Below are 16,389 nucleotides of genomic sequence, written 5' to 3' on the forward strand. Positions count from 1 at the left end.
TCCCCGTCGGGCCCAGGTTCAGCCCAGTGCTCTCTGTCCAGTGCTAAAGTGGCCTGGGTATAAAGTGTGCACAGACAAATAAATAGTTCTGCTTCTCCTCCAACTATCCACCATGAAAGCCTCCTCCCAACTCCTCCCCAGTGAACGGCTGGATATTTTAAACCTGTGTTCACATTAGGTCTTCATCTTTCATCTTCCAGGCAGTTAAACTCTTTTGGATTGTTTCTATTTTAAAGGAACACCCACGCCCAGGAAATCTCATGGAAGGGAGTATTCAGTCACTCTCAAGTTCAGTTGACAATCCTTCAAAGGTAGCATTATGTACATCTTAAAATAGAACACCTAACGCAATGGGGCTTCGCTGGAATGATTACAGGGCACTGTAATAGATACTATAAAGTCACCTTATATTTATAGACTCTAGCAGTTTTGAAAAGTGCCTCCATAGGCTTTCCTCAGTTCATTACCACAATTCTCTGGGGCATAGAGGGCAGAGACTATCACCACCATGTTACTAACGAGAAGCAGTACAGCATCATGGCTTAGAGCAGGGGCTCTGGTGCTACTCTTTGGGCCTCAGTTTCCCTATCTGTAAAATGAGGATACTAATAACACCTGCCTCATAGGGTTGTTGTGCAACTGTTTAAAGTACTATGTGCTTGGCACAGAGCCAGGGCCTTGCCTGTGTTTGCCACCAGGATTAATGAGGAAACTGACCTCAGAGAGGTTTTCAGACTTGTCTGAGGTCCTCAAGCAGGTCTGGGGGAGAGCTGGGGTGGGATCCACGTCCTAACCCTTAGATGGGAGCTGTCGCCCTCCCTATGCTGTCTTCCTGGGCTCCACCGGATCTCAGCCCGATTTCCAGCCAGGAATCTCTCCACAGATTGGATCCCCAGGGCAGCCTGCCTTGTCCCATGTCCGATGGAACCAGACCCCTCAACCCACACCAGACAGAGGGCACAGTTGTCCAAGGGCTTAGTGATCTTTCATCTTCTGACTGCCAGGACAGCTGACACCTTTGAATTCACATAATCCTCCAGGTTTGGTACAGGGTGACAGCTACCCAGCACACGGCACAGGGCCTCCCATGCACGGGGACACTTCTCAGTCCTGGGAGAGCTCCGGAGAGCCCCTTGTCTCCCTTCCCACTGGCCTCAAGGATTTCATCTTGGGACATTTCACTGTGCTCCTTCCCCCTGCCCTGCCCCTTCCTGAAGTCCTGTTCAACTCGAGTGTCCAGGCAGATGGCCAATGATGTCACTGCCCTGTGAAACTTCCCTGTACTCCCGGGACAGAAACATCCCTCTCCCATATCGGCTGCACAAGAATCCTCCTGCCATTATTACAGCATTTATCATTCCAGGTTATTATTTAAGTGAATATTTATTTCCTCCATTCAAAATGGAGCTCTCCAAGGACCAGGACTGGGCCCCATTCACCCGGGCATCCAGCCTTGTGTAGTGACAGCACTCACAAATACTTCGTTGAGGCAAAATGACTTCAATAATAATTATCACAAATGACGCTCATGTTTCCTTTAGAGAGGGTGCAGGCAAGGGAATCTATGAGAACTTCACCCCTTCTCTGCCCTCAGTTTGGTGTGACCCAGCACGAGGGGAGCCTTCCAGAAAAAAAGTTTTTCTTCAGAGTTACCAAGACTGAAATGGCTTTCTGGAAACCAACGAATAAAACTATGACTCTAAGAGAATCAAGGAGACTGGACATGAGAGACTGGGACAAAAGGTTCAGTCAAGTCCCAGCTCACTTTGGTGGGGACAGAGCCACACCCAGGTTTGGCAATTGTCTCTCTGCATGTTCTGGGAGTGGAGGGAAAAGTCTGCTCTCAAATGGTGTTATTATTTATCTCTGTCTTGACTCACTGAAATGCTTTGGCAGAACAGCCAAGGGCCTATGCTAAAACTCTTGAGTCTCAAACGAACTTAAATTTTATGGCCCCCAATCCAGTGAGAACATCTTTGGGGAAGTTGTCATTTAACGACCTGTTCTGATGTCCCTGCTTCCACCCCAGATCAGCCATCGGATGGCTCCAGCCTCGTAAGCCTCCTCTGCATTACCTCTGCCCTTGCAGTGTCCCGTGTGGTTGCAGGTACAGCCGCACTGCGGTGCTTCTCACACATCATGTAGACGAGCCCAGAAAATTCTCTAGGACTTTGTATCTCCAGGACCTAAGCAACGCTTTGACTCACTTGGCTGGCATATAGTTGGCTTTCCAAAAATATTTGAACTAACTTATAAATTTTCCGATTGGCCAAGTTCAGAAAGTTTTGTAACTCACCGTGTTGGCAAGGCTGTGGGGAAACAGGCACTCACAAGTGCTGCTGGTGGGAGAGTACAGTGGAACAACCTCAGTGGAAGGCAATGTGGCATGTCCATCAAAGTCAAAAATGCACAAACCATTGGACCCAGCACGTTCTACAACTGAAAGAATTAGCAATTGGGCATTTACACATGCTCGGTGCTGTTTCTGACGCTGCATATATATTAATTCATTTAGTTCTCAGAAAAACCCTCGGAGGTGGGTGGTATCATCATCCTCATTTTACAGATGAGGAAGCTCAAGCAAAGAGACTTCAAGTCATTTGTCCAAGATTTTCCAGGCAGTAAGAACGCAGGCATCTGGTTTGGGGGTGAGCTCACTATAGCGTACTACGCTACATTACATCCCTCTACAGCACTATCTATTGAAGTATTATCTGTAAAAGGGAAAAATTAGAAGCAACCTAAATATCCAACATAAGAGAAAGGTTAAATATATTATGGTTTTTCTGTTCAAGGGAACACTAGACAGTTGTTCTTTTTTAAAAAAATGAAGTTTGATATGGAAGTGTATTGATGTGTTATCCAAGCTATAAAAATTTAAGTTAAAAAAAGTAGATTGGGGGGCCACCCGTGGCATAGCGGTTAAGTTTGTGTGCTCCGCTTCGGCGGCCTGGGGTTTGCAGGTTAGGATCCCAGGCGTGGACTGATGCACTGCTTGTCAAGCCATGCTGTGGCAGCGTCCCATATAAAGTAGAGGAAGATGGGCACAGATGTTAGCCCAGGGCCAGTCTTCCTCAGCAAAAAAAGAGGAGGACTGGCATCGGATGTTAGCTCAGGGCTAATCTTCCTCACAACAACAACAAAAAAAGCAGAGTGCAGGAAAGTATGCTATCATTTGTGGAAAAAAATACTAAATTCATAATTATGCCCGCATATGCATGATATAGCTCTGCAAGGATATACAATAAGAGATAAAACAAAAGAGATAGGGAACTAGGGGGTAGGCGCGTGCTTTTCACTGTATACCTTCATATACCTTTCGAATTCTGTGCCATGTATGTGGATTACTCATTTGAAAAGAAAACTTAATTTAAAAGAACAAACTATACCTGCAAAGTGCATAATAGTTGCCCAATAGAAAGCACAGTACCAGATGTTTAATTCTATTACTAAACGTCCACATCGTTTTAAAGCTCTTTGTTTATGCCTATTTCTCCCCTCTAGCATCCAGCTCAGAGGCTGGCACATCCTACGCAGTCCACAAATGACTGCAGGATGAATGAGTAATGCGTATGTTGAGTTGCATCAAGTGGAATTGATATTCGTCCAGGCTCCTCTTGCAACTCTGCGTAGGACAGGTCTGTACTTCTCTCTAGAGACTGGGCTCAGGGAGGGACAATGTTCTAGATTGAGGAGGGCCGGACGAAGGGCAGGTTTCACGGTGAACGACCCATGGTTCTCAACATGCACTTGTATTTTAGCTACAGGACTTGCCCTTCTAGCTATAGCAGTGGGTCTCCACTGGAGGCAGCCTTGCTCCCCAGAGACATTTGGCAATGTCTGGAGACGTTTTTGGTGGAGACATTTTGATTGGGGAGGTGCTACTGGTATCCAATGGGCAGAAGTCGGGGATGCTAGTTAACATCCAACAACGCACAGAACAGCCCCCCTGGCCCCCGGCCACCACCGTCAACAAAGAATTATCCAGCCGGATGTCAAGGGCCAAGGCTGAGGAACCCTGGCCCTTGTTCATCAGCCCTGGAACATACCCAGAACTTTGGTGCATGTGTTCCCTCCTGAAAATACAGCCTGCCATACAATCTTCCTGAGTTTCATTATTTACTTATTCTCTAGCTAATCAGCAGTATTTTATATTGAATCTCATCACTCAGGATCCCAGCCAACTCTGTCCCATCTCTTTGCCACAGTCACTCTGAGGAGCTGAGAAATAGTCAAGTATTTGAGGACAAACTTTCCAGGAAATCCATAGGGTGCAGGTGGAAAGTTCAGCCGTCCTTGGGGCCAGGAGTTCTTCTGGCAGAATGCTAGCTCATGAGGCTGGTTCTTGAGAAACTGAGGAGGAAATAAAAGAGCTGCATGTTTCTCTGGCAGACATGTTCAGAAAGGACGGGACAGCCTCACATGAGGAAGGGCCAGCCTCGTTGATGAACCAATCCGGTCCCAGAGAAAAGTTAATTATTATTCAAATCCATATCCATTAGATTTTTGGCTCATTTTTACCCTGGTGACTATATGGTTAAGTATGGGTCATCCCAGTGGGGCGTGCCATGGGGCTGTTAGCAGGACCAGGGCCCGAACCCTGGAAGATTGGGGTCAAGGGAGAGAAACTGCAGTTCCTAAAGACACGTGGGCTCATGGGAGTGGGGGAATAAGAGACTGATGAGGCCCAAGTGGTGAGAGTCAGACTCAGCTATGTAGTGTCTTCCCACCTGGAGTCTGAAGTGGACTGAAAATTTGGGGCAGCAATAAAATAAGTAAAATTTAGGGCAGTGGGTTTTTGATGGCTCCGGCTATGAAGATTGAAAGGGAAGCTGAAACAGGAATCAAGAGAGTCACTGAAGCTAGGGTATTCAAATGCATACTTCATGGAAATTATTTATGTTTCTGACATCATGCAACGAATGTTAACTGAGTGCCTATGTTTTGGGTTAAATTATGCCCCCAAGAAGATATGTTGAAGTCCTGTGAATGTGACCTTATTTGGAAATAGGGTTTTTGCACATGTAATCAGTTAAGATGAGTTCACACTGGGTTAGGGTGGGCTTAAACCCAATGACTAGTGTTCTTAGAAGAAGGCCTTGTGAAGACTCAGAGACACAGACACGGAGGGAAGAAGGCCATGTGACGACAGAGACAAATATTGGAGTGATGGGTCTATAAGCCACAGAACGCCAAGGATTGCCAGCAGCCACCAGAAGCTAGAAGAGAAGCACGGAACAGAATCTCCCTCAGAGCTTCCAGAAGGAATCAACCCTGCCAACACCCTCATTTTGGATTTCCAAGCCTGTGAGACAATAAATTTCTGTGGTTTAAGGCACCAGGTGTATGGTAATTCATTACGGCAAACCTAGGGGAATTATGCAGCCTGCCACGAGCCCAATAGAGAGACAGACAGGAACCAGTTTCTGTCCTGGAGCAGTGTCCCTAAAAGGGCAGCGTCATGTGGGAGGGCTAGTGTGAGAGTAACGATACCGGATGCGGAGGGAGGCGGCGAGGGGTGTTATTATTACTGCTGTGCTTCCCGCCGGGCAGAACCAAAGGCCCCACTCTAGCCAAGTGCCCATTTATCTGCCAGGCAGGCTGCTCTCAGAAAGGGAGCTGCTCTCATCCATCTGATAAGCCTTGTTCTTTTTCAAATCCTGCAGATAATTTCTCAGAGCTCTATTTTCTTCGCGGTTTTTGCAAATGGATTCCAAGGTGATTTTTTTTTTTCCTCAGGCATTTGGCAGCTCTGAGGGGGGAAATAAGAGAGCCCATTAATGCCAGCGTGTGTCACTGGGGAGGCTAAGGCACTGAAACCAAGAAGATAAATATCCTTAATTAAAGCAGAAAATCTAGAGGTTACCTGGATCTCTAAAATGCTGCAGTGCTGGCAGTCCAATTCCTGGGGCCTTTCCTCGACTCTTTGGGGTCGTACCTTATTCTGTTGGATAAATTCTTCCAGCCTTAAAACCTAAAACAGAAGGATAGAAACACTCGGCCATGAAACAAAGTCCTATCTCCCTGATGTGGGCATTAATCTGGGAATCCACTCTCCTGGGCAGTCTGTTCTGGGGACAGTGCCCCATTAGACAAATGCCAAACATGCTTCTGGAAAGGCCATTTCTAACTAGCTACTTGCCTCATCTTTCTAGAAAAAGATGAGCCTGGCAGGTTGATAGTCCACACTTCCCTGTAAATTATTTACATACATATATCTATACTGGAGCTGTAGGGTGGTTTTCATTGGCTGTCATACCATTCCTGGAAGGCCACTCTATTGCTTTTTTAAAAAAATTAGTTGGTAGAGAAAAGGAGTAATATTTAAGAATTATACCAATAAAATGAGAGAAGAGTGGCTAGAAGGTCCTATTAAATTGTACAGCCTTAATCATGATGATTATTATTAACCAACTAATTGTAAAGTATCAATTAAATAGACTGGCTTCCCTGCTCTAGACTTTGAGAAGAACAAGGCCAATAACCATAAAGGAAACTCAGACGTCGCTAACAAATCTTTGTCGATACCTTTTGTAGGGTATGAGGAGGGAAGGAGAAGGGAGAGAGTGAGAGCAAGATGGTAAGATAATAAAATATGGTCCCTAGGGCTGGCCCGGTGGCGCAAGCGGTTAAGTGCGCGCATTCCGCTGCGGCGGCCCGGGGTTCACCGGTTTGGATCCTGGGCACGCACCGACGCACCACTTGTCAAACCATGCTGTGGTGGCGTCCCATATAAAGTAGAGGAAGATGGACATGGATGTTAGCCCAGGGCCAGTCTTCCTTGGCAAAAAAAAAAAAAAAAAAAAGAGGAGGATTGGCAGATGTTAGCTCAGGGTCGATCTTCCTCACAAAATAAATAAATAAATAAATAAATAAATAAATAAATAAATAAATAAAATATGGTCCCTGCCTTCAAGGAGCTGTCATCTTATGGAGGAGACAGATACATGCTTATAATCACAGCAACATTTAGTAGACATACGTACAAAATAATAATAGCACCATTAATGGTGCGTTTTCTCTGTGCCAGGCACAGAGTTAACTAAGCATTTTACAGTATTAACTCTTTTAATCCTCACAACAATCATTATGAGGAAGGTACTACTGCAGAGAATTTATAGCAATAAATTTTGCCCAAGGGAGTCCAAGGCAGCTTTAGGGGCCCTGAAGGATGAATAGGAGTTCATCAGTGGCAAGGGTGAGAAAGGGCATTCCAGGCAGCAGGTGCATTGGTGGAGGAGGGTAGGATGTGTGTGTGGGCTGAAGGAAGGTTTCATGTCAGGGAGCCCAGTGTGAAGGAGTGGACAGAAGGGGGCAGATTTCTGGGGGGTAGTGGTGGCAAGGTAGGTTGGGCCCAAATTGTGACAAACATTGGAATTAAAGATTTTAGGGAAGGAGGAGTACGGCCTTGAGCAGATCTGGGTTTTAGAATACTAGTTCTGGAATTAGCTGGCCTAGGAATAATGTGGAGGCAGGAAGATATAGGGCAAGGCTCTTGCAAGACTCTAGGCAACATCACAGAAGAAGGGCAAGGCCATCAGAATGTCTTCTCAGCTTTACATAACGAATATTTGGGGAATAAACATTTAAAGATTATGAAACTACTTAAACATTGCAGCGTGCTAAGGCTTATGAAATATTCAAATAAGTCCTGTGTAATTGTTTATGTAACAGCTAGAAACAGGTAAAAAAAAGAGTCTAGGTGAGCCATTCTGAGGGTCTTGACCAAGGCATTGGGATAAAGAGAAGAGAGGGGACCGAGAGGTTTAAGTGGTAGGACCCACAGGACTTGACGAGTGACTGGATGCGATGGTGGGGCAGGGACTCAGGAGAGGAGGATGTGGTCAAGTGTAACTCTTCCATTCCTCTTCCAAGAAACGGAGGATGAAGAGCAAGCCTGAGGCACTTTGCCCATGGTCAACCTCTGGGTCATGCCTAGCCATCTGTAAACACTCAGGTCCTGCATGACCCTTAGTCATCAAAGGGGCGGCATATTGTACTAGAGGCAGCATTAGCATAGCAGTTAAGAGTGGGGCCTTTAGAACTGCATTACCTGGGTCTGAATCCCAGATCCACTACTTATTACCTGTGTGACTTTGAGGAAGTGATTTACCTTCTCTGTGCCTCAGTTTTCTCATTTGTAAACCAGAGATAATAATAGTACCTACCTTATATGGTGGTTGTGAGGATTAAAAGCTATTACATGTAAACTGCTTAGACAGTACCTTAACTAGCATAAGTGCTCAACAAAGATTTGCCATTATTATTTTTAGAGAAGGGTTCTAAGGGGCATCCAGAGAAATAGTCAGGTGATGGCCCAGGCAGCCCATGTCAGAAGATAACTGGGCCAGTCCCACACACATATGTGAGGCCTCCCTAAGCTCTGCAGAGCAGAGTGGTCCAGGTCCAATACAAAGATTGGCAGCATGGCTCAACAGGAAGGGAGAGAGATAGGAAAGGAGGGAAGGTAGGGAGAGAGGGAGGGAGGGAGGGAGAAGGGGGCTTCTTTGCTGTGCAGCCCACCTTGGGTCGAGATGGAATAGAAGCCTGTATAGCAGACTTTCCACCGAGACCTCACCTCTAGAGCCCCTGATATATCAAGTCTAAGGCATGGCAGGCTCACCTTTTTAAAAAATATATAACTTGTGACACAGAAAAAAGGTTAGAGAAAAACATAATGCGTACATTCATCGCTCAGCTGAAGAAAGAACACATCACAAATACAGTTGCAGCCCCCGTGCTTCTCCCGGATCCACTGTCCTCTCTCCCTTCCAGAAACACCCACTGGTTCAAATTTGGTTGTATCATTCTCACGCATCTCTAGATTGAACTCCATTATGTGTAGTCTGAAACAATCAGTACTGTTTTGCACCAGGCGTCTGTATTCTTAAAAGCTCCCCAGGAGGTTGTGATGTTCGGCCAGGGCTGAGGAACCAATTTCATGGGCTCCTGAGGGCGTGGTAGATGCAGGGCTCATGTGGAGGGGTGTGAAGGAGGGCAGGGGAAGCAAAGGAGCCTCTTACATTTTTTTGGTTTAATCAGGCTCAGGAATGAACCTGATTCCAGTCCCTTCCACTAGTTCTTCTCCCCAGTAACATGATCAACAGCTCTTTTAAACTTTGACCTGGACCTCTGCGTGGTCTGGACAGCTGGGCCCATGGAGCAAACTCAGCTGTTCGGCTGGTCCACATCCATTCCCTCCCCCTTCCCCCCTGGCCTGCCTCCACGGTGGAGGCCTGACAGCTAAATCCTTGCGTTCCCAGGCTGGCCACGTGACACAGATATTCCCAGTGGGAGTAAGAGTCAGCTGGGGCTTCTGCGAATGCTTTTGGCTTCCTGATGAAGCAGGCAGGCGTGGTCAGCACTGCCCCTCCCTGTTTCCTGGTGTAAATTTGGACGTGACAACTGGAGCAGCGACAGCCATTTTCAAAGCCTGGGGGACTCTGAGCTGACTTCTCCACTGGACACAGCAGGCACAGTGCCTAGGGCCCGTGATACTTTTAGGGGTCATGAAAATGTTTTAATTTCTTTTAAAATCATGAGAAAAAAATATAGCCTGGCTGTATTCATTATTATACTAATGCAGTCATAAAATATAATTTTTAATTTTTCTTTGATAAAGGAAAGAACCCACGAAGGCAGAAGTGTCTAACACCCACGCAAGGCATAATGCAGCCCAGGAGAGGGAGAGATCCAGAGAATCGCAGATTTATCAGGCCTGATCTCATTCAGCCACAGAATCAACACCAGCAGCCTCCCGCCTCCTTCTTTCATGTGAGACATTAAAGGCCTCTTTGTTAAGCCTCTGTAAATCAGGCTCTCTGTTACTTGCAGCTAAATTTATGTCTCCTGAGACAGGCTTCTTGTCGGGCTGAAGTCCTTTTTTTTCCTTCTGAGGATGCTGAGTGTAAGGAGGTCAGGGCAGTTTCCTGAGATTCCTGGCACCTCTGTTAATCAGAAACCAGGGCCCAGAGCCATCCCTCCCAAGCACTGCATTGACTGGGGACTTACCTCGAGCAGAGAATTCTGGAGCTTCACATTTAGGGCTGCTTTCTCTTCTTCCAGCTGCTTTACTTCGTTTTCTGATGTTTTCTTCATTTCCTCCAGCTGTGCTTCTACTTCCTAAATGATGATTAGAAGAGTTAGTCACACGAGGCATAAAAACATGGACAGGATACTTAGTTATTTACACCCTGCCTGATTCTCAAAGGGCTTCAAAGAAACTTACAAGAGTCACAAAATACTGTAAGAAAACATAAATTAGAGATATATGAGAAGGTCTAAAGAAAACAAGTGTTAAATCCATATCACAAAGTCTGATATATATTGGTGGGAGTGGGGGCAGGGTGGAGTCCTGGCTTTAAGTTTTGTAGTGTCAAATAAGAAAAGAGAATACTCATTACTGACACAATTCTGTGTCCCATAACTCAAAAAGTCAGCTATGTCCTCAGATGCAGGGAAATATTAAAAGCAGAACGAAATTGTTCCTGTGGTTTTCTCAAAAGCATCCACACTTCAGTCAAAATAATGGGGTTCACAGGGCTTCTTCCCCCATGGCTCCCTCCCACCCCCAGCCTGAAAGCCTCGGCACAAATCAGCTCCAGATAAAGGAACATTCTGAGGACCACACGAGTGGCGCAGCATTTTAGCTGTGTGATCTTCAGCACATTTCCTATCCTCTCTGTGATGCGTGCTACTTGCATGCCTAGCACAGTTCCAGGTACGTGGTAAGGGATCAATAAATGACAAGCACTACCATTATTCTTATAGACGCCCGGCCTTTCCTATCGAGCTTAATTTCTGGGGAAATTTGCAAGTGTCTAGAGGAGTGGATGAAATATTCTGTTCCTCTTAGCTGAACTTGAGGTAGATAACAGCTTAGTCATTCAATCAATATTTATTGAGACCTACCATGTGCCAAGCACTGTTCTCAGAGTCCGGGATAAAAATAGAGATGAAAGTTCTATTTACCAAGAGCTCACATTTGCGTAAAGGAGACAGGCAGCAAAGTCAATAGGAATAATGCAGTATACACCATGTGGGATGGTGACAAGTGCCAACAAGAAATAGTAGAGCAGGAAAGGGGGCTATGGAATGTCGAGGGGGGTGGGTTAAAAGTTTACATAGGTTAGCCAGAGAAGTCCTTGGAGAAAGTGACTTTTGAGTAAAGACTTGGATTAAGTGAGGCGCTAGCCAAGTAGCTGTCTTGGTGTGAGCATTCCAGGACCTGCAAAGGCCTTGGCATGTTCTAACGACAGAGAGGAGGACACTGTGGCTGGACTGGAGTAAACAAGGGGCAGAGTGGTGGAGATGAGGTTAGAGCGACAGGAAGGAGACCATACAAAGCCCCACATGTTATGATAAAGACTGACAAGTAAGATGAAGGCCAATCAACAGTTGGGCAGTGGAGTGACATGATCCAACTTATATTTTAACAAGGTCACTCAGGCTTCTGTCTTGAGGAGAGACAGAATGAGGGATGGGGTAAGAGGGGCAACAGGCAGGCCAGTGAGGAGGCTGCTGCAATAACTGAGGGGAAGGGGAAGGCGCCGGACCCATGGAGCAGTGTGGGTGGCCATGCGTGGTAGAACTCGGGATAGACTTTGAATGTCGACTGCCAGGACTTGCTGAAAAGGGAGGTGTCAGGACAACACCAAAGTTTCCAAGCTGAGCAGGCGGAGAGTGCTGCTGCCGTTCACTGAGACGAGGAAGACAGAAGCAGCAGCAGGTTTGGGGACAGTATGAGCAGCTTGTTTGGGACATGTTGGGTTTGAGACTTCTGTTAGACACCTAAGTTGGCAGCTGGACATATAGCCTGGAATTCAGGGGAGAGTTCTGGATTGGAGATACACATTTGGGAGTATTCAGGATACAGAATGTATTAAGCCATGTGTTTGGATGAGACAAGCTACAGAGAATATAAAGGAAAATAGAGATTCAAGAACTGAGGCCTGGGACCTGTGATTTGAGGTTACAGTGTCTGACGGTTGTTTGGAGCGCAGTTCTTCTGTGCTGTCAGTTGACTATGGAGCTTTACGCTCTAACTGAGAGCAGACGGACATAATAGTAGCTGACATCTGCTGAGTGCATACCATGTGCTGGGTCCTTGACACAGATCATCTATTTTATTCTTATCAAAACCCTATGAGCTAGGTACTACTGTTAAAGCTCGTTATATAGACGAAGAAATGAAGCTTAAAGAGGTTAAATGACTTGCCCAAGCTCATGCGGCCAGTAAGTGGAGAAGTCAAGATTTGAACTCAGGAAGGCTGACTGCTTGGCTATGCTTCTTCCCTGCCTTCCTAAGGAAAATGTGGCACCTAGTACAGACAAATGCCTGACTTAAAGGTCTTCTCACTTCTGCTAGAGCAAAGCTGACGAGGATCCTGTGAGCAGGCCCCAGAAGCTCCCCAAAGCAGGGTGGAGAAGCTGGAAGTCTAGTCTTTAGGCACTGAAACCTTGTTCTGTTTCCAAGGAGTGAGATGCACTAGAACTGACATATGGGAATGTGGGGGGCAAAGGCCTGTATGATTGGGGCTGATCTGGGGTCCAATGGAAACCTATCATTCATTCATTCAACCAACCAATATTAACTGAACATCTACTATATGCCAAGTATATAAGGGGCTATAGTATATAAGGGATATAGTCAGTGTGTGCTGGTAAATGTTTAAGAACTAGCTTTCCAAAAATAAATAAATAAATAGAAACAATTTGTAGCATTTGTTGATTTCCATGGTGTAAGTACTCCTACTGTGGCCAATTTCAAGCTACTACAGTGATATCACTGAACACGGAGTTAGGAAAAGATGTGAAAATTGCCCCTCAAGAATTGGTACAAGTTGGCTCCAACACACCACTGGATGTAGTAGTGAACAAGGCATCCCAGTGGGGAAAACACACAGTAAATAGGTAGTTATGATGAAGTGTAGTAAGAGCTATGCTAAGGTAGGTACAGGGGGTGCCATGTATCAGACAACAGCATCACTAGGCCAGGCAGGGAAAGCTTGTGGGAAGACCAATATTTAAACCAAGACCAATAAGATTAGTAAAAACTAGACAGAACTAGACAGGTGAATTTGGGAGTGAGGGGGAATGTGTTCCTCATCAAGGGAAAGCTATGCATTAAGGCCAAGAAGGAAAAGAACATGGAATGAATGATGAACTAAAAGGCTAGAGGGCAGAGTTAGATAGGAGAGAGATGTGGGATGAAGCAGGAGAGGCAAACAGGAGTCCAACCATGTAGGGTCTTATAAACCATGTTAAGGAATTTGAACTACACTGTGAAGATGATAGGGGACCTTTGGGGAGTTTGAAACCAATGTTGAGTTTTCAGAAGATCCCCCTGGAATGGAGACTGGTTTAGATGAAGTGGGGAGACGGGAGGCAGGGAAAGCAGTTAGGAGATCATTGCATGGTCCATCAAGAAATGGTGGGTGACTGGATCAGCATGGTACCATTGAGGACAGAGGGAAGTGGAGATGTTTAAGGGCCATTGAAGAAGTAGAATGAATGGACTTGATGGCTGATTGAATATGAGGGATGAGAGAGAAGTCATGTTTGACTCCTGGGTTTCTGACTTGAGTATCTAAAAAGATGCCGCTACTGATCACCTGGACAACATCTTTACACTTTTTGTGGGGCCAAGGCCAGGCCAGGCCAGTGGCCCTTGGGTGGCCCTTAGCATTGTCCCTGAGGTCAGATACTTAGAAGAAAAGAGGGATGTGATTAAGTTGTAAGAGTCACATGACATGAACACTTAGCACGAGTATACAGTCACGCATCACTTAGTGACAGAGATACATTCTGAGAAACGCATCGTTAGGCGATTCATCGTTGTGCGAACATCATAGAGTGGACTTACACAAACCTAGATGGCATAGCCTACTACATACCTAGGCTATATGGTACTAATCTTATGGTACTAACATTGTATATGTGGTCCATTGTTGACTGAAATGTCATTATACAGTGCAACTGTAGTCTCTTCAGTAAATCTATGATCCCCTTTTGCAGGGCTTGTTGTTTTGGAGAGTTCATTTTCTAAAGACAATATATAATTTATTTGTTCCAAACAAATTGAGATAACTTAAGCAACCATCAGAAACAGGGCCATCCCTTCAGCAAAAATTCTGCTTTTTTAATTCATTAAGCAGCTTCTCGTTCACTGAAGCATTTATTGAACAAAAGTTTTGTTTAACATTCTTACTGGTACAGACACTAACTCTGCCAAGGCATGTTCACTGTAACAGCACAGTGAAAACCCTCTGAGAGAAAGATTCTTAGCGTAAAGCAATGGCTATTTCTAATTTTACACAGTCTAACTTCCTAACTTTTAACAGCCTACATATAATCACAGCTTCAGCTGCTGCTTTGACAAATGGACCTCAAGTGAAAAAAATTTCCCCACAGATGGAAACAACTGATTTCAGCAGTAATTTTTGGCATTAGTAAGCTTGATTTAGGTGCAGAATAATATGGTTTACTGTCAGAAAACAAATAGTTCTGGATCACCTGGAGAACACAGATTAGAAGGAAGCATGCCCATGTCCAGCTCAGTCCAAAGCAACCTTGACGATTTCAACAGGAATCTTTAGCATTTTCCTAACTCAGGTGAAGAGAAAAAACAACTACAAAGACAAGAACATGAGGAAAAAGAAGGACACTAATGCTGTCAAATATATAAATTGCTGCATCCCATACCTAGAAGAGGGTTCTGTGGGCCATTAATGTACAGAATTGACAGAGTACTTTCATAGTCTATTCTCACTGAACTCTCATAGTGCACAGGGAAACAGACTTCACTGCATCCATTTCACGTGGAGGAAATCCCACAGCTGGTAAGAGGTAAAAGCAGAACTCACACCTGTTTCCTGTTTCTTGGTCTAGATCATCCACAATTATAGGTGATTTAAGAAACGACACAAGAAGGAGACACTGTGATGGGAACAACAAATGAGCAACTCCAGAAAATTACCAAGCACAGATTTTAGTTGGAGTTTTAAAGGAAAACATGTTAACTTATTCATAATGATAAAATACTATTTGGAATGTATTTATAGTAAAGTTCATGATGCAGCTGAAAGAGTCAATCAGTACAAAGCCTAAAATGTCACTCAGAGTCAACCATTAGCAATAATATTAATACCAATACTAATCAATACATGGGGCATTAGACCCCATGAAGGGTCACACTTCAGCTAAACTGGCACTAGAGCAAACACTACTCTAAACTCATCCTAACAAAGCTTAAAAATAAGTCTGGAAAATGGTAAATTTTATGTTATCTATATTTTACCACAATAAAAAAATAAGTCTGGAAAAGATGAAGCTGACTCACAATAATTTAACTGCTTGCCAAAACAAAATTCAGCATTCATAAAAGGATGACAACAAAATCTAGACTTTCAACAAGTTAAAATTCTTAATGTCCAGCATCTAATCAAAAATTACTAAATATACCAAGAAGCAGGAAAATGCAACTCCTGACTCAGAAGTAAAATCAGTCAATAGAAAAAGACCCCAAAATGACAGATGAGAATGCTAAAAGAGCAATTATAAATATGCTCAAGAATTTAAAGGAAAACACAAACATGGAAGAGGAAACAGAAACTGTAAAGAAGAATTGAATGGAATTTCTAGAGCTGAAAATCTGATATCTGAAAAGAAAAAATGTACCACATGGGCTTAAGAAAAGATTAGATGATGCAGGAAAAAAGGTGAGTGAACCCAAAGATACAGCAATAGAAACTATCCAAACTGAATCGCCTAACCATAAAAATGACAGAATGTCTATATTGTTATCAAAGAAGACTTCAGGACAAGGAGTATTTCATAAGAGTCAAGGAGACTTAAAATAAATGAACAGAGCCTTGATGACTTGTGGGACAATATCAGAAGGGAGGGAGAGAAGAGATAACGGCCTTAGAATTTCCAAACTAGACAAAAACTATAAACCCACAGATCCAAGATGTCCAATGAACCCCAAGCAGAAAAATATAAAGAAAATCACACTATGGCATATCATAATCCAATTGTGGAAACCAGTGATAAAGAGAAAATCTTAAAAGCAGTCAGAGAACAAAAAGACACATTATGGACAGGGGAAAAAAGGTAAGAGTGGCTACCATTTTTTCATTTGAAGAAAATACAGACCAAAAAAGGTTGAACAACATTTTTAAAGTGCTGAAAGAAAAATAACTGTTAACCTAGAAGTCTATATCTAGCAAAATAGCCTTCAACAATGAAGAGATTTTGCTGTGAGCAGACTGACACTATAAGAAATGTTAAAGGAGGTTCTTCAGGCCAAAAGAAAATGATACCAGATAGGAGCTTGAATCTACCAAAAGAACAAAGAGTGTAAAAATGGTAAATGGGAAAATATGAAGG

General features: G+C 44.2%; 1 protein-coding gene across 4 annotated transcripts in view; it reads right to left on the reverse strand.

Moving 5' to 3' along the window:
• The window catches only part of FAM184B (family with sequence similarity 184 member B), a 128,968-nt gene that overhangs the window by 40,899 nt on the left and 71,680 nt on the right, over positions 1 to 16,389 (reverse strand). For 3 of the 4 annotated variants that reach the window (XM_087434137.1, XM_014788895.2, XM_087434139.1), the window contains exons 6-7: positions 10,012 to 10,122; positions 5,867 to 5,974 (exon numbers count right to left, since the gene is read on the reverse strand). In XM_087434137.1, the coding sequence (XP_087290263.1) occupies positions 5,867 to 5,974; positions 10,012 to 10,122 (219 nt within the window). The remainder of the gene's footprint in view (positions 1 to 5,866; positions 5,975 to 10,011; positions 10,123 to 16,389) is intronic. The other variant, XM_087434138.1, reaches the window with a different exon arrangement.

The sequence above is a fragment of the Ceratotherium simum genome, chromosome 8, assembly GCF_057802395.1.
Source record: "Ceratotherium simum simum isolate JZ-2026a chromosome 8, ASM5780239v1, whole genome shotgun sequence".
Taxonomy (NCBI): domain Eukaryota; kingdom Metazoa; phylum Chordata; class Mammalia; order Perissodactyla; family Rhinocerotidae; genus Ceratotherium; species Ceratotherium simum.